At 40.8% G+C, this 27,260-nt stretch overlaps 1 protein-coding gene across 1 annotated transcript in view; it reads left to right on the top strand.

The window, feature by feature from the left end:
- Positions 1-404: 404 nt before the first annotated feature.
- The window catches only part of cckbra (cholecystokinin B receptor a), a 49,545-nt gene continuing 22,689 nt past the window's right edge, over positions 405-27,260 (top strand). The window contains exons 1-4 of the mRNA XM_066661464.1: positions 405-818; positions 12,911-13,159; positions 21,621-21,882; positions 25,975-26,102. Of these exons, the coding sequence (XP_066517561.1) occupies positions 641-818; positions 12,911-13,159; positions 21,621-21,882; positions 25,975-26,102 (817 nt within the window). The 5' untranslated portion in view covers positions 405-640. The remainder of the gene's footprint in view (positions 819-12,910; positions 13,160-21,620; positions 21,883-25,974; positions 26,103-27,260) is intronic.

Raw genomic sequence — 27,260 nt, 5'->3', positions numbered from 1 at the left:
TGCTACAAAATATGTTTTCCAAAATTTTGGCCAAGATTTATAAGTGGGCCCTAGTTGTGTAATACACATTAACACCGTGTATTTGTGTTATAGATGAACAAAATACTAACATACACAATAGGGACACGGGTTTTAAGTAAAGGAATTATGGTGTAACTCTTACAAAATCTAATAATAGTTGTGGTTTATAGAAATAAGGAAAGACAAAATAAAGATATAGTCATAAACAGTGCATATTTATATAGATATAAAAAAATGAATTCACTTTATATACTATATGTAGGCCAACAATAGCCAATCCCAGAGTGAAAAGTGAGTCGACCAGCCAATCAGAGCCCAGGAGGCGGGGCTTGTCGAAAAACCGTTGAGATTTTGAGAGGAGAATCCTCCGTTCATTTCGGAAACACAGCACACAGCCTCACAACAAGCACGGAGTTAATGGGAAGAACCTACCACCATTTCACAACTGGACACTTCGCCATTTGTAAGGAGACACTGCTCTGAACAGACCCTTAAACGCACTGTGGCGATATTTCCCCGTTTGAGTGGTTTTTCACTAGGAGAGCCATGAGGAACCCTAACTCACTCCTAGTTGTGGGTTAATGCAGACTAGTTCCCACCGTGGACTGAATGAAGGTGGATGTACACAGAGCTGGAGATGGAGCTGCTGAGGCTGAATGAAAGTCTCTCCGTGGTGGAGGAGTGTGGGAAACCTACTGCAGAAAACTCTTCAGCAGCCTCAGGCTCGACGGAATCCAACTGCACCTGTGGCAATGCGTCCTCACTGAGCCCCAAACTCCAGCACACACGCCCGAGAGGTGAGTTCCATCGTCTCAAGTGCCCGGCTCCTTCTGAGAGAGGAGAGACTGAAATGATGAGCAGTTCCTCATGAATATGCTGAATTCTCTGACACTGCACCAGGCTCATGGGCAGAGGCAGACCAGCCATTCCACAGCATTAATATGTAAAAGGGTCTGAAATGTAATGGAAAGCAGACCCTTTCCAAAAGCACTCTTTGAAACTAATTTAGGTTTATGTTATTTAGGGTTTAATCTGCTTAAGACTAAAAGCTGACCATTTCACACACAATTAGTGTTTCATTTTCATTGTCAAAATGCTGAAAAACTTATATTTATCTAATACCTTATGGATATTACATCAATAAAAAGATACGGTTGTTTTAGTGCTGTGACAGTGCTATAACATGCGATCTAACCTCCATTAGACTACAATAACACTGTGTATAAACTGTAGGGAACATTTTATAGTCTACAGTGCCATAAACATTCCATACTATAGTCAGTTGAGTTATAGTCTGTGATACAGACCATATACAGGGGTTGGACAATAAAACACTGAAACACCTGGTTTTAGACCACACTAATGTATCAGTATGGTGTAGGGCCTCCTTTTGCGGCCGATACAGCGTCAGTTCGTCTTGGGAATGACATATACAAGTCCTGCACAGTGGTCAGAGGGATTTTAAGTCATTCTTCTTGCAGGATAGTGGCCAGGTCTCTACGTGATGCTGGTGGAGGAAAACGTTTCCTGACTCGCTCCTCCAAAACACCCCAAAGTGGCTCAATAATATTTAGATCTGGTGACTGTGCAGGCCATGGGAGATGTTCAACTTCACTCTCATGTTCATCAAACCAATCTTTCACCGGTCTTGCTGTGTGTATTGGTGCGTTGTCGTCCTGATACACGGCACCGCCTTCAGGACACAATGTTTGAACCATTGGATGCACATGGACTTACTGGTGCAATGTGCAGTTAATGAAGATCCAGTTTAGCCATGAAACCTCCCACACTACAATGACAGGGGTTTCAACCCTTTTGGTTACTACACTACTGTAAAATGAATATATTCTGTTGTTCTACTGTACAATCTTATTGTATAATGAATGTGGTAGGGTACTCCAGTGTACTATACTAAACTAAGATAATCTTTCACTTCTGTAATTTCATACTCTTTGTGCTGTAACATACTAAAGTGGTTGTCTGATTTCTTTCACTGTAATTCTTTTTTCTATAAATTCCCCCAGTATTCCCATAGATCATTTCCTTTTTAACGTTTTCTGTTCCTACTTCATAATGTTTCACTGCACTGCAATGAATGCAGTGTGCGAAACCAACAGCTGTTGGTCCTAAATCCCTCTCCGCATCCTTGTATTCCTATTTGTCGATCCTGTATTCAATCTTAGCACACCCTCCAGGGTCCATGGAGCAATTTGCCAAAGCCTTTTCAGTCATTATTGATTCAAACACATAGCAGTTATCAAATAGTTCCTAAAAGCTTAGTTTGGAATGAAGATAATGCAACAGAAGGACTGTAGTGTTTAAGTGTGAAGGTGTGTGTGTGTGTGTCCAGGGTGTTTTCATGTTAAATGCCAATCATATATGTGAGCAGAGGAGTATAATTCTGAGTGTGGTGTCCTATGGTTATTGGCTTAGACAGATGTGCTTTTGTTATATGAAGGTTTTTATACTTTTAAATCCCTCTCTGTTTGTCGACTAAAGCCCTAAAAGACGTCTCTGATCAGAATTATACATTTATAAGTGATTTCCAAGAACACAGTATGCTTTAATGCAGTAAAAGTATTTCGGATTCGAAATCTACAATGCTGCCTTCATTGTGTATAAACGGGTCTATAAATATGTCTATTATACACATTTACCCCCAGCCGCTCAAAGCCCTACCCCATCAGTCATCAGGATTGGTTTCTTAGGTTTGTGACGTAAGAAACCGTGGCTGACTGAATTTGCCGGTCTTTGGAACACTACAGTTTCAAAGCAGAAATGCTCAGATATGACATTAGCCACTTCTTTTTGCTCAGGATTCGTCTCCTAGCAATAAGCACCATCACAAAACCCCAACTTTCCCTGGAGTGGCTGTTTAAATGAGTACATTTCTGAAGATCCATCCATTGAAAGGATCTTTGTGGAACCAGTTGTGGCCCACAGCTGTATTTTTAACTGCAGTATTGTGCTATCGCTTAATGATTTACTTTTACTGACACAGTCCCTTTGCATTTTTGTTTCCTAAAAATAAGCCAGCTAACATGAGTGTCCTGAATTCATATTCCATGAATATTTCTTGGGCGGCACGGTGGCGCAGCAGGTAGTGTCGCAGTCACATAGCTGCGACTTGCTCCGGGTGACTGTCTGTGAGGAGTGTGGTGTGTTCTCCCTGTGTCTGCGTGGGTTTCCTCCGGGTGACTTTCTGTGAGGAGTGTGGTGTGTTCTCCCTGTGTCTGCGTGGGTTTCCTCCGGGTGACTGTCCGTGAGGAGTGTGGTGCGTTCTCCCTGTGTCTGCGTGGGTTTCCTCCGGGTGACTGTCTGTGAGGAGTGTGGTGTGTTCTCCCTGTGTCTGCGTGGGTTTCCTCCGGGTGACTGTCCGTGAGGAGTGTGGTGTGTTCTCCCTGTGTCTCCATGGGTTTCCTCCGGGTGACTGTCTGTGAGGAGTGTGGTGTGTTCTCCCTGTTTCTGCGTGGGTTTCCTCCGGGTGACTGTCTGTGAGGAGTGTGGTGTGTTCTCTCTGTGTCTGCATGGGTTTCCTCCGGGTGCTCCGGTTTCCTCCCACAGTCCAAAAACACACGTTGGTAGGTGGATTGGCGACTCAAAAGTGTCCATAGGTGTGAGTGAGTGTGTGAGTGAATGTATGAGTGTGTGTGTTGCCCTGTGAAGGACTGGCACCCCCTCCAGGGTGTATTCCTGCCTTGCGCCCAATGATTCCAGGTAGGCTCTGGACCCACCGCGACCCTGAACTGGATAATGAATATTTCTTACAAAACAATGATGAACATTCTATGAACACAGGTTTGTAGAGATTTAATGAGAGACTCCAGCTACTTCCACTGATGACCAGCGGATGTCCAGTTGTGTATTTACATCGTGTAAATCTCCACCGAAAAGCTGAGCTATAGCCTGTGGTCACCGTGCCCAGTGCCACATGTCAGCTACGGGTATAAAGCACTGGGCTGTGGAGTAGCGGAACTGCATTCTCTGGAGTGATGGAGTTCCATGCAGTAGTTTTATGTTCTTGGAGATGAATAGCATCAAATACTCAAGAGCCCAAGAGTCTAGGTATTCCATAAATATGGAAGCCCAGAATATGATTAAAGGAACACTCTGTAAGATTTGGGGGCGTGCTCCTGGGCTCCCCCTACAGTTGCAAAGTGTAATTCCTTTTTGCAGCATTGTCCTGGAATTAAGGAGGGACAGAATTGTGTTTTCCTATCCTCTTTTAAAAGTTACATAGTGCAGTGTCTGCAGCGCTGAGCCAGAAGTAGCAACAACAGACGCTATATTTTCTCATTACAGGTCAGTGAAGAATCACAGTGTTTCAACAGCTGTAATTTTAAGGCACAAATACTGCCTAGTGTTTCTTTAATTTTGCTGGAAGAAGGAAACCACTATATCATAACATTCTGTTTTGAATTCATTGGAAACAGTTCACCTTATCTGCACTGCTCAGCCTGCTCTGTTTATGAAGCAGTTAGGGCAGTTATGTCGGGTGTGACAGGAATATTGGGACAAGGGCATGAGGATAGTTCCGATTAAAACTAAAATCATACCCTTGGTGGAAAAGGAAGAAAGAGATGAAGAGAGACAGTGATGCTGGGATGTTTTTGTATATTTTTTATGTCAATTTAGCCTCTTGCTTTTAGCTTTCTGTAGCAAGCACAGTCTCTATGCTCCACTTCATGTCCACCCAGATCCTGCTGATAATGGTGGAGAAATAGTCCCAGGTCCCAGTAGCAGGCATTCACAGGTGTGGAACCAATTTGAGTGGAAACAAAACAGAGATTAGAAGAGCAGAAGCTGTATAACCAACAGGGAAAAGAACATATGTTCATAATTACAGCTGGGCGTAATAAATCAGTATTTTATGGAAACAGCCAAATATCTTCAGCATTAAAATGTATCAAAAATTGAATGCCATTTGATACTAAATTAATGCCAGTAGAAATGTGTTCATCCATCATTTCTTTGTAAATATACAACATTAAAGCAACAATATGTAATTCCTTTTCCTTAAACTTACAGCTTCAAAATCACTGTGATGCTTCACTGACATGTAATAGGGAGATCAGAGCTCCTGTTGTTGCTACTCTGGTCTCAGCACTGTAGATACTGCACTATGTAACTTGAAGGAGGGTTAGTCTCAGCTACAGATGCTCCGCCCACAAGTTGACAGAGATACTGATCATTTCAGTGCACTAATATGGCCACACTGTCAGTTGCATTCTGATTGGCTTGCTGTACATCCACATATACACACTTTTGTTCTTTTGTCCTGGCTCTTATTGGTTAGACTTCTACACCTCATGCCAAAATAGCAGATTTGTGATTGGTCCTTTTGCCGTCAAATTTGTTTCCTGCAATGGTAGGTGGTTCTTGGCCACGTTAAGTACACATAGAAAGTCTGTTGATGCGAGACTAGGGGAGGGTAGGAAGCCACCCCCTCCCCATTGATTTCTGTCCAGTGCTGTAACCATTTAGCTAAACACTCGGGTGAGCAAATGAATAAATAAATAAATACAATCTTACCTACTGGTCCTTTAACTTTAGCACACATTTGCTGCAGTAACAGCTTCTAATTCATCTAGGAACGCCATGAAAACATGGTCAAAGTCAGTTATTTGTACTGGATGTTAAGTTCTGGACCACAAACACCACTCCCACTCGTCTCAAAGGAATTGAATGGTGCTCCATGCCAGAAAACACAGGTCCACTACTTCGCCTGATGCTGTGAGGATTTATACTTCACTGGCCAACACCGGGCATTGGGCACAGTGAGCTCAGGCAGATATTTGATTGCTCCACAGTGGGGTTCACCTTCAGGAATCTGAGTCCACCCATTATAAGTGGACCTATATTTGACTATGTTTGGATGCTCATATTCAGATTAGCGCACAGAATTAATAATAATAATGACTGTTTATCCCCATGGAACCTCTCGCTGAATTTGAATATTACAACCATGCCATTTCTCCCTTCGTGGCACCTTCCTTTTTAATACTCTGCAGGTTCTCTGTTTCTTATCTTTTGGCCTATGGTTGCCGCTTTATCTTGAAGGTTGAATGAGTGACTGTTGTGACACTGAAATTACATTGTAATGGGAAAAGTACGAGCAGAGGTAGGAATTAGCACGCTTACGTCTGGCATAGCTCCCAAATAAATCGGTGTGAAAGCATTTAATTGGTCTGAAATTACAGCAAGCCCTGTTAGCCGGCTTAATTAGGCGTGTGACATGCTGAATCACAGAGAAAAGCACCATTGACTGACATTAATTGAGGTGAACCTACTAAAAACCTTGGACTATACAAAGGTTAGAAACGGGAGTTCTGAAAGTACACAGCTGTGCAGAAGTCAAAGGAACACCTTTCATTTACTTCATCAGTTCAGGTGCAGGTTAGTGCTTTTTGATTTAGATGAAATTCCTGAGGAGAGTTGACTGTCAGCGAGTCCATGAATGTGAGGAATAAAATATCTGTGTTTGTGTGTGTGCGGAGGGGTATATACATATATATATATATATATATATATATATATATATATATATATATATATATATATATATATATATATATATATATATATAGTACTAAGCTTTCATTCATTGTCTGTAACTGCTTTTCCAGCTCGGGTTAGGGTCCGGGGCCTACCTGGAATCGCTGGGCGCAAGGTGATTGCTATGTTCTCTCTGTGTCTGCGTGGGTTTCCTCCGGGTGACTGTCTGTGAGGAGTGTGGTGTGTTCTCTCTGTGTCTGCGTGGGTTTCCTCCGGGTGACTGTCTGTGAGGAGTGTGGTGTGTTCTCTCTGTGTCTGCGTGGGTTTCCTCCGGGTGACTGTCTGTGAGGAGTGTGGTGTGTTCTCCCTGTGTCTGCGTGGGTTTCCTCCGGGTGACTGTCTGTGAGGAGTGTGGTGTGTTCTCCCTGTGTCTGTGTGGGTTTCCTCCGGGTGTTCCAGTTTCCTCCCACAGTCCAAAAACACACGTTGGTAGGTGGATTGAGGACTCAAAAGTGTCCGTGTGAGTGTGTGAGTGAATGTGTAATTGTTGTCCTGTGAAGGACTGGCGCCCCCTCCAGGGTGTATTCCCGCCTTGCGCCCAATGATTCCAGGTAGGCTCTGGACCCACTGCGACCCTGAATTGGATAAGCGGTTACAGATAATGAATGAATGAGAATTGAATGTAAACAAACCAAAGAGAACAGCGTTTCCCCAAAATGGTAGACAATGCCTTTAGTTAGTGGCAGAGTTAAGGCTGATACTCAACACTGGATATGTGTCTAAATTCATGTGTACGTCCACAAAGGGAGGTGGCAGGTTTTGTTGCTGCCCTCCTATGATTTTATATCTGTGTTTAAATGATTCCTCGTGTCTTTGCGGCTGTCTCTGCAGTTTCTAGGTGTTCTGTGTTTCTGCTCCGACCTCTTTCTCTCCTAATAGTCCCTTATTAGATCTTCGACTCTTGTCAGATGGTAGTCTCTAGAGTTATTGATTCTTTCCAGTCTCAGATCTCTCTCTAGTTCCTTGTTTACCTGTTGACTTGTTTCTGAGTGCATAGGGATTTATTTCTAGACGTTGGGTGGTACTTTTCTGTCTGTTGCTGCAGGTCTCTCTCTATACTCTGGTTAGCAGTTGTTTCAGTCTTCAGTCATAGATTACGTGTCTTTACTACTTTGCTGTGATCATCAGGGCTTTGGTTAGTAGTTCTCTCCGTTCTACATTTTGGTCTTTTTTTTTTTTTTGTATAGGTTCTTTCCCTTGTGTCTCGATTCCTCATGTTGTATCTATGTGGTCTCTTCTTCACCTGGTACTGTTTGTGTGGTTGTAGTTCTCAGTATGTATTTATATTTCATCGTGTCATGTCCCTTCTGTTGGTGTATTGCTCTTATCCTGTGTTTATTGGTTCCAGTTTTTGTGTCTAATAAGTGAGAATTTCTGCACTTACACCTGCTTCATCATCTCTCCCAGCGGCCGTGCCTGACAGGACATACACACTGTACAAACTCTGGGAAATCTAATATTAAAAGACCGGAGAGCGGGTCAGAAATATAACTGGAAGTATTTTAAACAGAATTTATTTTAAACAGCAATTAAACAGAATTGCTTGAACTTAAAGGAACGCTAGGTAAAATTGAGTGTTTTTGCTCCTGGGCCAGTTGCAGAGTGCCATCCATTTTTATGGCTTTGTCCTAAAATCAAGGGGAAGGGATGAAGGATGGGGTTGTTGTTTCCTACCCTTATCCATAGTGCAGTTTCTGCAGTGCTGAACCTGGAATGGCAATGACAGAGGCTCTATTCTCTCTATCACAGGTCAGTGAAGCATCACAGTGATTTTGAAGCTGTAATGTTAAGGTAAAGATAATACATATTGTTCCTTTAATTATCATTTTGACTGAAATACAGTAGTGTTTCTTTAGCCATTTGAAAGCAGTTAATGACTACAGCCAATCTTTACTTTAAAAAACTCTAGGTAAAATCAGGCATTTGACTTTGTTTAAAGGTCCTTGTGGTGCTGTGTACCCACTAGAAGACGTATCATGCGTAATATGGCTGAGCATTTCTGTTTTGAAATTGCAGTGTTCAAACGAGCAGTTTCAGACAGCCAGGATTTCTTACCTCATAAACCTGTTAACTCGCACTGAATGGCTTTCCTTATAAGCTTGAGCTGCAGTGGAGGGATAAGTGGAGATACCTGTCAACACAAGACAGGAGCACACTCTGGACAAGGCCCTAGGGCATCACACACTCACACAGTCACACACAGCTGTAAACGCACTGGAATAACCACAGTCTGTGAGGAGTTTGGCGTGTTCTCTCTGTGTCTGTGTGGGTTGTTTCCCAGGTGTGGTTTCCTCCCACAGCCTAAAACACACGTTCGAAGGTGGACTGACTGTGAGATTGTTAAAGGAAGAGGTTTAGGGGTTTAAACAGTCACTGGAGCAGGACTTTAATCCTGTTGAGAAAAGCAAGAAAACACAGATAAGCAGCCATTCTTCTTCAGTCGGTAAGTAATTGGATAATTAGAGATGCAAATGAATGTGGGGTGCTTAAAGAACTTCACAAAAAGAAACCCACCAGCCCGAGCCTTTCCTCTTTCCTCTGAGGCTTCTCCCGTAGCAGCTGATATTAGGTAGATGGGCTTTGATTTGATCTGATGGTCGTATTGATTGTGAAAGAGGAGCGGGGAACTGTTAGACAGCTCTGCTGAGAGCTTTATCTCTGTGGCCGGAAGAAGCTGCACTGACGGAACTCACACTGACTGCACAGTAACGAGCTTTCAGTGTCTCTTTCTTTGGCCCTCTGCTTAAATCAGAGAAAGTGCATTCAGACCATGTCCTCAGCAACAAACATCCCCTGGGGTGAGAAGGAGAGAGGCCTTGGCTGACGGGTCAGTTATAAGCTCAGCATCGACTGAGAGTGTTTAGAGAATATGACACACACAGCATTGCGACTGTGAGCACCCGCCTAACGCTTTATTTGTTTTCCACATGCGGACCTACTGAGAGGTAATAAGCTCCTGAAGACCTCTGAAAGTGCCCTGTGGCTTCTGGCGATTAAATAGGGTGACCAGACGTCCTCTTTTACCCGGACATGTCCTCTTTTGTAGACTTAAAAAAATGTCCGGCCGGAATTTCACAAACGTCCGGGATTTTGTTTTTCTAGAGCTTACATAGAACTTCGAGAAGCGTTTCGTTCACAAACTAGTCCCGCCCTCCCCTACTCCGATTGGTTGAGTGAGAAGGGGGAGTGGTGAAGTAGCCTAAAATCTTCTGATTGGACGGTCTGACTGTAGAGCTACCGTTATTGGTCGATAACCTTGTCTGTAAATATTGAATTGGTCAGTCTGCACGTCAGTAGTCCTTGTTTACGTCAGGCAAAGCTCATGTACCCACCCTCATCTCAATCAGCTATGTCCTCTTTTTCTGCATCTCAGATCTGGTCACCCTAGATTAAAGGAACCCTCTGTATATTTTTAACCTTAAAATTACAGCTTCAAAATCATTGTGATGCTCCACTGACCTCTAATAAGGAAAACAGAGTGGCTGCCATCGCTACTGTGGGCTCGACACAGCAGAAACTGCGTTATGTATATTTTAGAAGAGAGTAGGAAACTACCCCACCTCCTTCCCCATCCTCATTGATTTCAGTGCAGTACCGACCCAGAATCATAAAAACCCAAATCTGACCCAGTGTTCCTTTAAATTCCACATGTGCACTCTCATATAAACCTCAGTCCAGCGTTGTGATTGGAGAGACTCAGAGAAGGAGGCGGGACACTTTTAAGTATTCCCACTCTATGTAAAACGCAGCACAAAATCAGAACGACTCTTCAGACATCGACAGCCCACAAAAACGGACTGGGTAAGTATCAGCAATGGCCCACAATTCCCATATCATGACTTATTTAAACTAATTAGAAGTACTTCCACAGACTGTGCAAACATGCTAAACACAATTTAGGAGCTTATAGTTTTAAGACTGAATGACAAGAATGTCTACACAGCGCTTACAAGTGGGAATTAATAAAGTGGAACATGATTGGTTTAGCGAAACACATCAGGTTTTTTCAGCAAAGGCACACTATTGATTTTAAGCCATACCTGTCTGTGCTTCGCCAGCAGATGGATGTGCACTTGAAAGTCCCCTAAATTCCCTCAGAGGATAGAAGTTACAGCAGTTTGGTGGTGCAATTGCCTGGAAATCAAGGTCAGACAGAAGCTTAGGAGGTGCAGAGTTGAATGGGAGGAGAGCTGATGCTCCAGATTGCTGATTCATGGAGACATTCACTGAGAATGATTACTGTAGTCATTGCTCGTCTGTAATCTAACGGGCTGTTGGTTTGCCAATATCTGTGTGGTTGGATAAGTATTACTGATCAGACAAGAAATATTTAAGCCTCCCAAAGACTGGGCCACTATATCAGCAAGTTGAATAAAGGAAGCAGTGAGATGAGCCTTTAGAAGGGAATAATATACCATATCAAATGATTATTATAGTATTATATCAATTTGGGTAATCACAGGTCAGCAGTCAGGAGGGAAACTGTCTCCAGGCACTCTTTGATTAGCAGACAACAGAGTTTCTAGACACGGATTAATGCTAATCACACACTAAAATGATTTTCAATTGAGAATTCCTCTTGAAACGGTAATGTGATCTCAGACCAAGCTCAACATCTCTCTGGTGGATGGTCAGAGTGTACTTTAAATGTAATTTAAGAGAGTGAAAAGTTGTTTATCTGATTCAACATCTGACTGCCATGCTAGCATTTTTGCTTAATGGCTTCTTAGCTTCTGCAAACTATTGGTAGAAACTAGGGTGACCAGATCTGAGATGGTGAAAAAGAGGACACGTCTCCGGGGGTGGGGGGTGTACGACTACTGACATGCAAACTGACTAATTAAATGTTTACAGAGAAGGTTATCGACCAATAACGGTAGCTCTGCAGTCAGACCGTCCAATCAGAAGATTTTAGGCTACTTCACCACTCCCCCTTCTCACTCAAGCGAACCAATCGGAGTAGGGGAGGGCGGGACTAGTTTGTGAACGAAACGTTTCTCGAAGTTCTATGTAAGCTCTAGAAAAACAAAATCCCGGACGTTTGTGAAATTCCGCCCGGACATTATTTTAAGTCTAAAAAAGAAGACATGTCCGGGTAAAAGAGGACGTCTGGCCACCCTATAGAAACAGCTTGAGCTCTTATAAACAAACATGACTCATCGCTGCTCTCTAAAGGCACATCACTCGTCAGAAGTTACTTTTGATATAGTTTTTTTTGTTTGTTTGTTTTTGACCCATGACATAAAATCAACACAACAGGTCAACAGTTCCGTTCACATTCACATTCGTAATGTAAACAAACAAATGAACCACAAATAATGGCCGACATTAGGATAAAACCAAATAATATTATTATATAATAATATGAGGGTGATCCTCTGTGTGTGAATGTGTTGTTTAACTTTTTCCAAATCTCTTCTCGTGGAGTCTGTATTATTTGAGGTTATCATCCAGTACCTAGTTTTCAACTCACTCTCACCTACTACATTATAGAAAAAATATTCTTATTTGTTTATATGATTATTTGTTTGTGTTTAATGTGATTAAACATTTACATGAACTTACATTTACGTTTCGGCATATAAATTTATACAAGCACAACGCTCACTGAGAAGGCTTTAGTTTAAGTATATATAATTATCTTAGGTGCCTAAGACTTCTGCACAGTACTGTATATATAATACAAATTAAATTTGGCATGTGGTCTTATTGGATACAATCTTATTTTCAAGTTGGGACACTGTGTAAATGTAAATAAAAACAGAAAATGATAATGTGCAATTCATGCAAACCCTCTATTTAATTGAAAATAATACTACATGCAATAAATATAGATACAGTTGTGCACTGCTAAATAACACCTGGTAGAATATGGCACAACTAATAACATTTAAAACATGACTGGGTTTAAAAAGCAGGCCTGGAAAGGGTTTTTCAGAAGTAAAGATGAGTAGGGTCTCACCACCCTGTGAAGGACTGCACAGGTAAAACCTGCAACAATTCAGGAATCACATTTTGCAATGTAAAATAGCAAATCCATGGAACTCAATATTAAAAGATTCAGAGAATCCTGAGAAATCCCTGTGTGAACGAGACAACGTTGGAACCCATAGTGGATGGCCAAAATTTAAAAACAGACAAGATTGCAATGCAAACCTTTGTCAACCTTTGTCATGTCTGCCTTCCTGCCCTTAATCACAATCATAAGTGCAGCGACTAGTCTCCTCAGTTCCCAAACTGTGTACCAGACTAACATGAATGAATCTAACTAAATCGTCATAGATTTATATGGTAATATTAATCCCTGACTAAACCTCTACCTGTTTCTCCTCAGACATGGACTCACTGCGGATCCTCCTCTATTCCCTCATCTTCCTCATCAGTGTCTTTGGCAACCTGCTGATCATCGTGGTGCTGATGGTCAACAAGCGCATGCGCACGGTCACTAACTCCTTCCTGCTCTCACTGGCTGTCAGTGACCTCATGATGGCTGTCTTCTGCATGCCCTTCACCCTCATCCCCAACTTGCTGGAGGACTTTATCTTTGGAGCCGTTATGTGCAAGACAGTGGCTTACTTCATGGGTGAGAAACTCTACATTTCTGTAGGCTCAGCAGTAGTAGGTCACTTTTAGTCCAACAGACTACTCTTGGTGTTATAAAGAACCATTTTTGTGAATGTGATATCTGAGTGTGAAGTGTACGTATATGTGAAACACCTTATGGAACGGACTTGTAGCTCACTCAGTTATTCACTCACTCAAGCAGAGCAGCCGTTAACAGAAGAGTCTCAGAATTCGACATGCAATTTTGTTGTTTACCGAAATAAATATAGCATCTAAAGTAGTAATGGTGACAGGACTTGTCTCTTGCTGTTGCCCAAACGCTGGAGCACGAAAAAAAATAGCTTTGCTGGTCAAACCAAACACACCCTTGACCGTGAGAGGGGCATGGAATCATTACACAAAATGAAACCCATTTTCTGATGCATGTGGCCATGCAAGCATGGTTATATTCTGCACATTAGCACTATGATATCTTTTGCAATGTGCTCATGCTTCATGCTTCGTTCTGCTATTGAAAGAAAAAAAAAATACACCCATTGATGCAGTTTACTTGCCAACCACCCTGCGACCCTCATTTGAAAACCGCAGAGCAAGATCGTTCAAGCGGAGGAAGCTTTGGAGAGAGAAGAACTCTGGGTCAACCACAGCTCAGTGGAGAAAATAAACCAGATATTCATCTTGACTCCCCTTGTGATAAATATGCCATTTCTTTTAAAGAGTGAAGCAAAACAGTAATAATAGTAATGACGTTATATACCTCATATCCTTTATATATATATATATATATATATATATATATATATATATATATATATATATATATATAGAATTATACTATCTTTTGGCCTGTCTGCTTTCCAAAGTAGTGTGCACATTATTTAAAGTGTTAAACACCATATATATTTCTCAGTCTCACTGTGGGACAGTGGAGTGAAAACCTTGGGGACGTCCTGTAGGAATGAATAAAGAGCTGTCAGATCGTCTGCTGTCGGAGAAAATGTAGCTTTGATGTGAAGAAGACAGCAAATTGAGCCCTGAGGTGCTGCAGATTTTCTGATCTTAGAAGTATGTCTCTGATACAGAAACCATGTGGTTTTATCTGCCCTTGAACACTTTCAGTGAGGGTCCAATTTGGGTCAGTGTTGCTTAGCAAGTAGAATCTCAGACCCTCAGGCTACATTATGAATTTATTAACACTGTTACGTTCACTTTGAATATGTTATTATTTTATTACGTTGTCGCTGCTGGGACAGCACAGGGTGATGAGAATGACTGAATGGACTTTATAAAGTAACATAGAGTCATTCTGCCTTAAGTGAAGGGTGTGAAGAGGACGCTGTCTAGGTGTTTTATTTTGCGAAGACTAAACCAATCCCTTTATAAACACAGGGGGTCATTAATGCTTCCATTTCAATGGCTCACCCAAAAAGTAGATGTAGGCTAAACACAATTCATGTGCGGCTAATGCGAAGACACGGGCCATTGAACGGCAGTAATTCTTGTGCGATTATAAATTGTTTCAATTTTGGTTCTTGCCTGAGAGCCTGGGCTGCTTCAGAAGAGCAGATCTCACAAGAGACAGCTGTTACTTTCCCCTTAGGTCTGCAGTGCCAATGTGATTTGGGGATTTCTGCAAGTTGCTCTCAGTCTGAAATTTGGGATCACAACATTACAGTTCCTGCCAGTAACCGAGGCATGCTGTAATCCTAAAGGATTTCTTTCTAACTTGTAGCCAGTGGCCTATGGGGGAGTAGATTCTTAGGAGAGTGCTCTCATGATTTTGTTTTTTGACTTACTGAAATATTATTACATGAAACACTCACAAAACCTAACAAAAAATGATACAACAGTTTTTTCCGACCAAGTGATTTGATTTTACAAGAGACATTCCATGAGCGCTCACACAAATGAAAACATCGCTGGGACTTCCCAGTAAACAAGGGACGTCCCTGGACATTTAAAATAGGTCTAAAAGTAGTCTGTCCGTCAAGGACATATTTTAAACGTCAATGGACGTCCAAAATCCATCTTAAAAATTAGTTAAGTGGTGACCAATCGATAATGTCAGTGGACGTCCAAAACGCGTTTTATACAAGTAATTTATTTCAGGACCAATTAATAACGTCAATGGACGTCCAAAATACGTCTAATAGTCGTCTTTTCAATGTCTGTGTTTGTACATCTTTTCAACTTTCATTTTCAACCTTAAGAGAACGTTGATTAGATGGAATTCATTACGTTATTTCAACGTTGAATCAACGACTAATTGTTTACTGGGTTTGAACTGTACATTTACATGTTACAGCAGCAGAGGGTCCTCGACTTATGACGTTGATCCGTCGTAAACTGATTTTCGGTGTAAGTCGGAACATACATACATACTGTACTTAAATAACATACTGTAAGCATTTATCCTATCCTAACACCTATCCTCCTCGGTCCCAAGCCGTGTAACCATGTATTCTTCCGCCGCGCACACCAAACACGAAGTTTGCGTTACGACGTTTACGGCGCAAAACCACTTAAGTCAAAACAAGGTTTTATACAGTAAATGGGAGATGTGTCTTAACCACCAAATATCTTAACTCGGGACTGACTTAACCCGAGGACCTCCTGTACAGATGAATGAACATGATACAAAGCAATCGACCTGCAATAACCTCAACCTACAAAGTAGCCAGTTAATGTGCAGGAAAATTTTGTGTTGCTTTGGCAATAGTACAGTCCAATCTTAGGGAACTGTTCACTGGTAAGAACCAAGGTTCAAGAACCGGAGTTCATTTGGTGGAAAAGCGCTATGGTTGACATCTACAAATCAATGATTCAATGACTCCGATTGGTTAAGCAAACCTCACAATCTGATTGGTCCAGCTAAAGCTTTCCTATTATTCCATCAGTTGGCCGTCAAAACAGGATCTTAAATCCGCAACTGCAAAAAGAGATTCGCACACGCAGCAGAGAAGGCGAATGTGTGGATTTTTTTCACCTCATTCAAAAACTCCCACGGTCACATTTGGAACCTTAAAAAGGTCTGCTCTTGCACATTTTAAGCCGTTTGAGAAGGTACTGATTCACACATTCACAACATTCGATTTACAAATGCAAATATTTTTTACACATTTGTGAATTTTAATTATTATTGTTGTTTTAAATTTGTGCATTCCAATACATCTGTGGATTTTAGTTTTACGTGTATGTAGTTGCTCAAACACCGTGACAAAGTCTGTTACATTTGTGAGTATTGTTTTACAAACTCAAAATCTTTTTGACCCTTTTTTGACTCCATATGATTTACTATGAATTTTTAAACAAGCAAATGACAATAATAACCAAATAATAATAACTAAATAAAGAAATAATAATGTGTTTTTGTTTATTGCTGCAAACTTGACAGTGCTTATGGAATACTATAATATATATGATACACATAAATGCAATTTCACACTGAAAATTTACACTCTGCCTGCAGCCTAATACCTACAAACAAATCACGGATGTGACTCTACTCAGTATAACAGCATTGTTTCCTGTGATATTGCTTAATTAACACCAGTTTTAGATGCAGCTCCACTGCAGTGGGACCCTCTATGTTTATTATGAATGCATAGAGCTTAAAGTGATTTACTCTGTTAGGAGAATGAGAATTTTATTTGTATTTCAAATGTATTTTTTAACATTAAACCCATCAAATCCAAGGAAAAACCAATAAAAAATAAGCAGCAGAACTGCTAAAACAATCCGTTTCCCAAGACAAGATCTCTAGAAGACTACACACTAAGTGGTTATTTTGATGTAGTCAGTAAATCTTTTTTGTGACGTTGTGTTTCATATGGCGTAAGCCCTTATTCTATCCCTTTCTCAGTAAATCACGTTTACTCAAAGTTTGCACGGTTTAAATTGGTCAAGCCCTGAATGTTGTTCCTTGCTTTGTGTTTGCCATTCATTTCAGGTTTTCAGGTTTGTTTTAATTCTTCGTCTTTTGCCTCATTTTTAATTTAATCTGTAGTTGGTTTGTTATTTTCGTTTTGTTGTTATCTTTGGACAACTTCCTAATTAAAATCACCTCAGCACTTGCATCCTGCCCCCTCTCCTGCCCAAAGTTACAAACTTACCACTAGGAGAAAGAAAGAGAACAGCCTCGATTATTCATTTAAACTTATTGTAAATCTTGGCGAAATTTGTGAATTCTAAACAGATCTGCGATGGTGTCATGTTTTTCCCTGCTTCTGTCTGAAGACCTCACCTCTTTTATTAGGGAGCGTAAGGGAGCAGAATGTGGTGTTAAGCTGGAATAGAAGCTTTGTCTGTGCATGCTGGCTTGACAGTGGGCTGCCTTCTGTTGGGTCACTCCCACAGAGCCATGTGTCAGATCTGAGTCAGAGGAAGCACCACAGTAGAGAACGTTCCATCACGTCCTACAGCTCCGTCTGCGTTTTCTTGCTGCATTTGGCTTTATCTCACTCACCTCGGCCTCATTCATCTGAGCCAGGCCTCTGGGCCACAAGCAATCGATGAAAACAACCATTACAACACCTCGCAGCCATTGATTTTTTTTCTGCGTCTAATCTCTGAGGCCATGTCTGTTAATGTCTAGCCTTAAGCAGAAACTTTGCCTCCTTAACCTAAAGGCCATCAAAGCCATGCTAAATGATGGCAGAATGCCATCAGAGATGTGATTTAAGGTCTTTCAGCTTCAGGCATTATTCTGTTGCCCTTTTTAGATTCTTCTTCACATTATGAAACAGCCATTATACTGACATCTACTGGCCTTTATACTGGCCTAGGTCATAGGGCTTCTTTTCTGAACGTCCTCATGTGGGAGACCCAGCGCATGGAGCCTAAATTAGTTCTCTCAGGAACTACAAAGCAAAAAGATTAACATTTCAGACAATAACATATACTCTAAAAAATATGGCAATTAAAGGTTCTTTTGTTAAAGGCAATGAATATAAACAGAAAAAACAATGCCTGGTTAATAGTTTATAAAGAACCTGTTAAAGGAACAATCATTAGTTTTCTTCAATAAATCACCTTTGCATAATAAAACATTTTCATAAAATCCATTATTCTGAAGCCTAGCTGTTGTAACAGAGCTTGTACTTTATTAAAACAATAAGCCATGAAAGGTTACTGTGATTTTATCATAGGGAGGGCTGGTTTTGGCACGATGCGAAACGGCGATCAACACAAAATACAATAAAATACACAGTTCAATTCATAAACAAACTTTCACAGTAAACTATTCTTCTGCCACACAGTGTAGTCCATTAACAATGAACAGCGTTGCTAAGCTACATGAGGGCAATAGCCACTCCATTGATCCAAATATGTTTACAAATATTCAGGGTTTTTTAGTTGAGTAATACTTAAGTTTAGTTTAGAAATACTTACATTTCTGTCCTCTTTCTGAAGTGACTCTTATTCTAGAGGAGAAGCTGCAGGAATATTAGGGCTAAGCTTGGGCTGTGTTTTTAGCCGTTAGCGCAAGAAACTGGCTGAGTAGCATTAGCTTAACCGAGCACTGTATTGCCTCCTGATTTCATGCTGTTCTTGGATAATTGAATAAAACAGTGACAGTGAACTTCAGTGTTCAATTAAATCACATATGAATAATATTTGTAATAACCATTCCTTCATTAATGTAAACTCTTGTAGCTAAGCAGTGTAACACGAAACATTAGACACTAAAACACCCACTTAATGATTAGGACTGCTGTTTATATTAATCTGGAATTTAATTAGTATAATCTCTGCACTGTTAACCCACCCAATATATTAAAAAAGTTTCTATTTTTTATATTCTGCAAACTACCCCAGTACCAAAGTTTTAAACAGTGGTGCATTAATATGGAATTCAGATGATGTGAGGTTGTCATAGGTGTGTGTATATCATGTGTTTTAAACCAGATTCGAATGCAGTTCAGCCAATCAGATTGTAGGACTGGAACTATCTGTTTTATAAAAGACCCCTCTCCAAGGAAGAGTGATTCACTCAGAGCCTACGAAGCAATTTGAGTTTTCACTTCATTTGAGTTCCAAAAGTATGAATAGAATAAATACATTCTTAAATGTGGCTTCTTACTTTTTGTTGGTGTTGCTCCTTTAAGAGCCATCTTTTGCATCTACTTTAAATTCTTTTGACAGGTAAATCTTCCACAAGCTATAAACAGCATCATCACAACGTACTTTTTCTCTTCCCCACTTCAGTGGGAGAATGGAAACACCCCTAGCCCTATTAAAATAAAACTCCCGCCTTCCTCTTTTTTAGTGATGGGATTATAAGTTTCGTGAATGGGAAATCAAAGAGAAAGTCTGAAAGACAATTTCAGCCGTGGTTGTGGCCAGCCATTGAGGAATTCTGAGGCTTTGGGAGTTTTCTGGAGCTATTTTTTTTTTTTTTTCTTCTAAGGCTCTTCAAGCTCCAATGCGTTTCTTCATGAAAGCTTGGACTCATTCATGTGTCATCGAGGCTCAAGGGCAGTCTGACAGGCTCCAGCTTCAAGAGTTCATTTCCAAAGCCATGGCTTCACCTTTTCTCCCACATTGCAGAAGTGATTGAAAAACGGCATGCAATTCCAGCCCTAAATTCCTCAGACCTTAATCAGTTGATAGAAAAGAAGCAGTGCGCTCCAATTATAACAAGCTACAAAGATGCACTTAGGGCTTTTGAAGAACATTTCTGCAATGCATGTCCTCACCACGGTGCTTCTCCTCACCGCGACCCTGACCACGATGAAATGAATGAATAATAATGGGGTTAATGTGTGATGGGATGCTTTAATTTTAATAATGGGCTAGAAGAAATCGCATATCACTGTCACCTTGTATCGCCATGATTTATTTTTATCAATTATATAATTGAAATCTTGATTCATGCTTTGCGTCCTTGTTAAACTGGACCAATATACATTGGGTTAATCTCACTGTAGCTGATGTAGACTTAGCCACTCTTTCCTTTTTAAATCCTCTTGAACAATATAGTTTGTTCTCAGAGTATTGGCAGACATGTTTCTATTGTATTCTCAGTGTTGTGATCTTTGTGAAGGAAATGTATTAAATAATCAATGGTAAATCTGTGGTAAATTACAGCCCCACCCACAATAGACAATGTGTCCTGAAGTCCTTTGTTCTCAAACATATGAATGTTATGTATTTATCCAGGCATTTATTTACTTATTTTTGTGTGAACCTATAGTCAATGGCTCTACAGGATGAATAGCTAAGCAAGCCTCTGCATGATATACATATTCATAAATGCTAACGTTTTTCAGCTGCTGCTCTGAGACCAGTGCCGTCTACTACTAAATCCTGCTATTCTTCTGAAAGAAAATTAAAGCTGCAGAGGGCTAAGCTTCTTATCAAAAACACAAAAAAAGTCATGTATCAAAGATTAAGCAGCTTTTCATGGAAATTGATTCTACTAAAAAAATGATACACTGGGGTCATGGGGGTGATGTCATGGGAGAGTAACTTCCGGAACCGCTTTATAAATCCATATCTGCTGTTTTATAGTTTTGAAATCTTTGCTTTCCTCCTAAATTGGAAATAGAAAATTGTGCAGAGGTCATTGGTTTCATTTCCACTCAAGGATAAGGGCACGGAACATGTTTTTAATATTACACAGAGCTCAACAACTAAATATAACATCACAATCTGTATTAATATCCAGTATTCAGAAAGACATTTGCAGCGAGGCTGCAGTTCAGTCTTCAAAGTTGGGTGAATTCCATGTAAAGCCTTTACACAACAAACGCAAATCGTTATCGCAAGTGTCTCTCTCTCTCTCTCTCTCGCTCTCTCGCTCTGTGCAATTCTGTCAGAAAGTGCTGGGTTCTGAGACACAAATAAAATAAGCTGATTGGCTGGTTGTTGCTTTGCCAATGACACAGACAATTATGATTTATAAATTAATTTTGTTCCTCAAAAATCAAAACAGAGGGTGAATAATGTAATGTAGCAATTTTACCATCGGAATACACGAGCACCGATTCATTTCACAATCTTCTTAATAAAACTAAGGTTTGTTTGTAATGGCCATTAGGTTCAACAGTTCAGAAAACCTTACTCGGCTTCTCAGACCATTTTGATGGCCTCCTGGGTTTTGCATGATTGTTAGCTGTCCCATTTTATTTATACATTTGTAATCTTTTTAAGAATGCTTACATTTCTTTGTCTGTCCCTTTCCACATTTCCACAAGTGTATTGTCTTATATTTCATTTTGTTCCTCAAGAAACATGTCCGAAAAATAAAATTATTACCTGGAAATGGATGTTTTGGCTGGAAATAAGTCTGAGTACTGAAACACGTACTGAAACGAACACCCCTTTATGGGGAAGTGTGTTCAGACCAATGATATCATGAGGTTTATAACCTAGTAATTTACCAAATGTTAGTACGCACCTATGTTGTAGCCTCCTGTAGTGATTTGGCTTTTCAGTACATTTCATTTACACTACTGACCATCTCAACCTCTCCACAGGTATCTCAGTGAGTATCTCCACCTTCAGTCTGGTTGCCATAGCGATCGAGAGATACAGTGCCATCTGTAACCCACTGACGTCCCGGGCATGGCAAACCCGCTCTCATGCCTACAAAGTGATAGCCGGCACCTGGGCACTGTCTATCGTCATCATGGTTCCATACCCTGTTTTCAACACACTGGTGTCCTTCAACAAAACCAACAACGTCACCGCCCACATGTGCCGTCTAGAGTGGCCCATGAGCCAAGTGGAGCAGATCTGGTGAGTTCACTTACATGACTGAGGTGCTTAATGCACTCTTAAAGGGACAATATTATACACTTTTTCCAAATATTATCACCGTTAATGAAGTTTTACTCAAAATACCACAGGGATTCAACAACACAGCACCGTTTTCACCCTGTGTAAAAAGTGCGGTTCCTTTAAATGAGAATGAGCCACAGCTCGGTTCAGAGTGAGAGCCTGGGATTGAAGAGCAGTTAACCTAATCTTTGCACGCATAAATATGAGTCCAGTGCTGTTGTTTTGGGAGATTCAGATGAGGATGTGTTGTGGCGTTATAACCCCATACCCCTCTGGGAAATCTGTTGAGGGCTATGCATCATTCCACACTGTTTAAAGGTTATAGAGCCCTGCCCTGAAGAATCCTATAATGGATGGTTCTTTGAGGAAACTTTTGTGGAGGTATAATGATCCTCCACATAACATAAAGGTCCAGATCCATGTAAAGGTCAGAAGACAAGAACCATTTAGGACGTGTTATTCTGAAGAGTCTGTGACTTAATATCAAATGGCTCCCTACTCACTGTCTAGTGCAGAATGTAGGTCGTGAAATAACAGATACTACCCGTATGTGCTGATTTATACAGGGTGGGCCATTTATATGGGTACACCTTAATAAAATGGGAATGGTTGGTGATATTAACTTCCTGTTTGTGGCACATTAGTATATGGGAGGGGGGAAACTTTTCACGATGGGTGCTGACCATGGTGGCCATGCAGCACCTGAAACTATGGATCCTGGAAGCCTGTGCTAGCATTTCTCCTGCTGTGTTGCTATCAGTGTGTGAAGAGGGGGAGAAGAGGGTTGCATTGACAATCCAACACAATGGGCAGCACTTTGAACACATTTTATAAAGTGGTCAGAAACTTGCAAATAACTCATGAACGAATAAAGTTACGTTAAAACCAAGCACACCATTGTTTTTCTTGTGAAATTCCCAATAAGTTTGATGTGTCACATGACCCTCTTCCCATTGAACAAACAAAAGTTGGATCCAAAATGGCCGACTTCAAAATGGCCGCCATGGTCACCACCCATCTTGGAAAGTTTCCCCCCTCCCATATACTAATGTGCCACAAACACGAAGTTAATATTACCAACCATTCTCATTTTATTAAGGTGTATCCATATAAATGGCCCACCCTGTACATAGTATGACCAACAACTGATCATTAAACACATGAAATGCAGGCTGTTAGTGATCCTTCCAGCAGTAACAACATCTACTGTTCTAGGAAGGCTTTACTTTGCTGTGATTTGAAGGCTTTCAGTCATAACTGTTTATATCAGTATTGCATGTTATTCCATCACTTCAGAGAACACATTTCCACTGCTCCACAGCCCTGTGCTGGGGGAGTTATACACCTCTAGCCACCACTTAATTGCGCAGGATGATCATAGATTCATTTGCAGCTACTCCAGCTTGTCCAATTCCAATGACATGGCTATGTATTCTACAATGATGGTTAAATGTTCATGAAAGACGTCGGATTTGCCTCGGGCAGCCCCTGGCGAGACATGAAGACCTCCCACAGAGTTTTAGAGAATCCAGTGGCAGATCTCATCTAAGCATGCAGGGGTCTTTTATCTGATCTCCTCCATATAACGCCTCCCCCAGTTAAAGCTGTCAAAAACCAAGCCCAGGCAAAAGCGAGATGGAGAAGAGGAGCAATTAAACCACACTTTCGCGTCTTGGAGTTTTTTTTTTTTCAAGGCAGAAGACAGAGATCTGTGGGAGATGGAGCTCTGGAAGCTGTCAGAGCTCAAGTTCTTGACTTTTCCCTTCTCTTTCATACCCCATTTATTCTTATGTCATCTTTTCAGAGTCCTTTTGTGTAAAGTAGACAGTGGGGTGCTAGAGAAAGACAGAGAGGCCCCCCTAAGTGTCGTGAGCTGGAGTAATTAGAGCCTATGCTGAGAAGAAGGAACTCTCCATGTAGCCGTGCTAACATGCAAAAATGATCCTCCTGACCTTCTCCATGAAAAAGTCTTCAATTTTTGGGGAAGAGCCCTTTAAAGGAATGCAATGTAAGAATTGGCTTTTTTGTCTCTTGAGCACCCCCTACCTGCTGCTGAGTGTGATTCACGTTTACAGCACTGTCCTGAAATCAAGTCTCACGCACATCTCTCTCTCCCTCGCTTGCTCGCTCACTTAAACACGACTCACACACTCTCTCTGTCTGTCTCTCTCTCACAGACAAAAACACACAAAAAAAAATCTCTTTTATTCACCCACACACTCATCGAGTGACGTTTACAAAAGTAGCAAACGGCTGTGGGGCTCTGGTTGATTTTGAGGCGGGGGAATGTGTGTAATCTAATAAAATAATGTTGACTACGTGATAAAACCTATATATATCTCGTAATACACACTGGACCGTGTTATTACAAGCATAAAGTGCAACTTTGGTGGTACACTAGCCGTTATAACCACAGCAAACTGACAGTAAAGTATTTCCTGCCAGAATCAATGTCCAATGCTAATAGCTAAGCTAATCCGGCTTAAGTAAGCACTCGCCCTCGTTCATCAGTAACTCAATCTCTCTCTCTATCTCTCTCTTACTCATCCTTGCTCTTTCTGCTATATAATGTCTATACCGGGAATACAGAGCTAGATCCTCCTGTAGCTAGGCAACCATCCACCTGTGAGCTATGTTGCAAGAGTCCTCCACCTCGTGCCTCAGAAGTTGCTTAGTGCAGTAAAGCAGCAGAGGACCCGGTGTAGCTGCCACAGAGGCTCTATTCTCCCTTTTACAGCTCCATGGAACATTACAATCATTTAGAAGCAGTAATTTTAAGATAGAAATACTATCTTTAGAAGATAATTTAATGGAATTTATGCTTCTTTTTGTTGATCAGTGATGAAACGGAGAAAGTGTAGCAGGATATGATGGGATTCTCTGAAAGGCTTTAGCTCCATTTTTGCTTTTCTTAATTGTTTATTTATTTTTTTAATCATTTGAAAAAGAGCTGCTCTTTTGGTTAAAAATAAATTTGTGTGTTTTGATATTTCTGTTCCAACTGTGGCCCAATCTTTCATTCATCATACCCACTACACACCAGTCGTATGGTCTGTGTAACCTTGATCAGTTCAGCTTCCTGGTCGTTTGAGGCTAAATACAAATATTGGATATGGATGTAATAAGAAAATAATTTGGGTTTCCTTTGTTTTTCCTATTTTCTAATTATTCTAATTTATTCTGCTCTGCAAAGTCAGTAATTGTAGAACTCCAAAGTGCTCATACACTGTTAGAAAAACTGTCACTTTGGTAGTGCCCTCAATGGTACATTTTCTGTACTTTTAGTTTGGGAATGTAATTGTACGTAGATCTATTAGAATTGCGGATTGTAAAATTGCATCGATTTCATACGCCCCGTTTTATCTGCAAAACCAGAGGCAGCAGCTTCCGATTTGGCCATGATTGTCTCTCAGCCTCTTCCCACAGCCATTTTTGAGACAGTGCTCGTTGCTTTGATTGATGAATTTGAAAGGCACACACTGGGGCAGGATGATGGCTTCTTTGATATGGAATAATCTCATTGATGAAGGGTGCCATTATCACAAAGGTGCCGGAGAGATGAAAAAGATGCGAAAAAGACCAGCGGAAGACTCTTTCAGTGTGTCACTCCCACACCTTCATTTAAATAATATCATGGTAAAATAATACATTCAGCTCATTTTGTAGGTTTTATTATGAGGAACCTGATTCTACTGGGGTCCAGCATCTGTTGGGACTGCTCATTAAATCCTTCTCAGTCTTACGGAGATGTCTGCTGAATATTGGAGGGCACCTCCCTAGGGGCTGTTAATTTTGTGTATGTGAGGAAATGCAGTACTGGAAGGAGGTTGAGGGCTCCGCTAATTTGAGAAGCCTTTTAAAGCCCTTAGCAATCACTGAACGTATATATTAAGTCCCATCACTCACAGCGTTGACAGCTAGGTACTGTATCTAGTAAATATTTAAGCTTGATTTATCAGCTCAAAAGCTCTGTATAAGTTTGGGTCTATTGATTCAGTACCCCTTCATTTCTCCCACTCCCTTTATTTCTCTTGCTGGTTTCACTCTTAGGTATGTCCTGCTCCTCTTTATACTCTTCTTCATCCCGGGTGGGGTAATGACCATTGCTTACGGCCTCATCTCCAGAGAGCTCTACAGAGGGATTCAGTTCGAGCTGCAGCAGAAGAAAGACAGTAGTGGTAAGACTCTCAGGCCTATTGTTACAGGGAGAGTTTACATTTGGCACATCTTTGTTCAATTAAAGTGGACCCTGCTGTGAGTGTCCTGTTCATGTATTTTGCTTAGATCTACTGTGAACAGCTGATTTTCTGTTTTTTTTTTCTCTTCAGAAGCTCATGGGTACAGTTTCATTTTTAAACCGAGGCTGAGGAGTGTTCAGCACTGATTTTAAACACTAAGTGTACACACATAAGAAAACACGTGTCAGTCATCTCATGTATTAATTAATTAATGCACCAAGTCTTACAAGCAGCAGCTGTTGCACAAATTTCACTCCACTTCACGCTGTGTTAAAGCCAGAGTAACGTGCTGTTTCTCTTGGCTTATTGCTCTAGAACAGCAGACACAGATAAAACAACACATACATAAAAGGCTCAGGCTCAGTTAAGGCAGAGAACAGTGTGGTTTAGAGAGTCCACTGGATGTTATCACACTTATGTACGTCATACAATCTGTCAAAGACTTCTGCATCCAAAGATATTCACAGGTTGCTTAGTGTGAATTTGGAGTCTCTGTGGTGGTGTGAAGCTCTGTGCCACATTTCGTAGGTATTTCTATGTTGAAAGGCTCATTATTGAAAGCTGTGTTGAGCTAAATGCTGTTTCTGAGCTGTAATAGAACAGTACTGTAGAAATGACTGCACATGGCCATACATCAGCTCAGAAACTATACATTAAACGTATTGCTTCTAATCTGAATATATATTTTTCCTTAAATTCAGCTTTAAATTAAACTACACAAGTCTTACAGTAATCCCTCGCTACTTCGCGATTCATCTTTCGCGGATTCGCTACGTCGCGGGTTTTTTCAAGGGCTTATGGCCGCTATATCGCGGATATTGAGGGAAAATCTAGGAAAACTGAAAGATGAATAGCCAAAATATTTCGTTAAATCCATTAAAATTTCATAAAATTCTTCTATATGTTTTTGCTGTTATTAGCTTGTTGTCAGCAGAGTGCACAAATCTTTATGATTTCGTTTTCAAATCCTTTTTAGTTCATTTATTATTCTATATGTTATTGATCTGAATAATGGAGTAGACCCTGTGCATCCTCTTGGTAGCAGACGACATGCATTTTACTGCACAGTAACTTCTTGCTGACACAGTGCGCTGTAAG

This window comes from Hoplias malabaricus, chromosome 2, assembly GCF_029633855.1.
Source record: "Hoplias malabaricus isolate fHopMal1 chromosome 2, fHopMal1.hap1, whole genome shotgun sequence".
NCBI lineage: Eukaryota > Metazoa > Chordata > Actinopteri > Characiformes > Erythrinidae > Hoplias > Hoplias malabaricus.
Note: the sequence above shows the minus strand (reverse complement) of the source record. Positions and strands in the feature narration are given on the sequence as shown.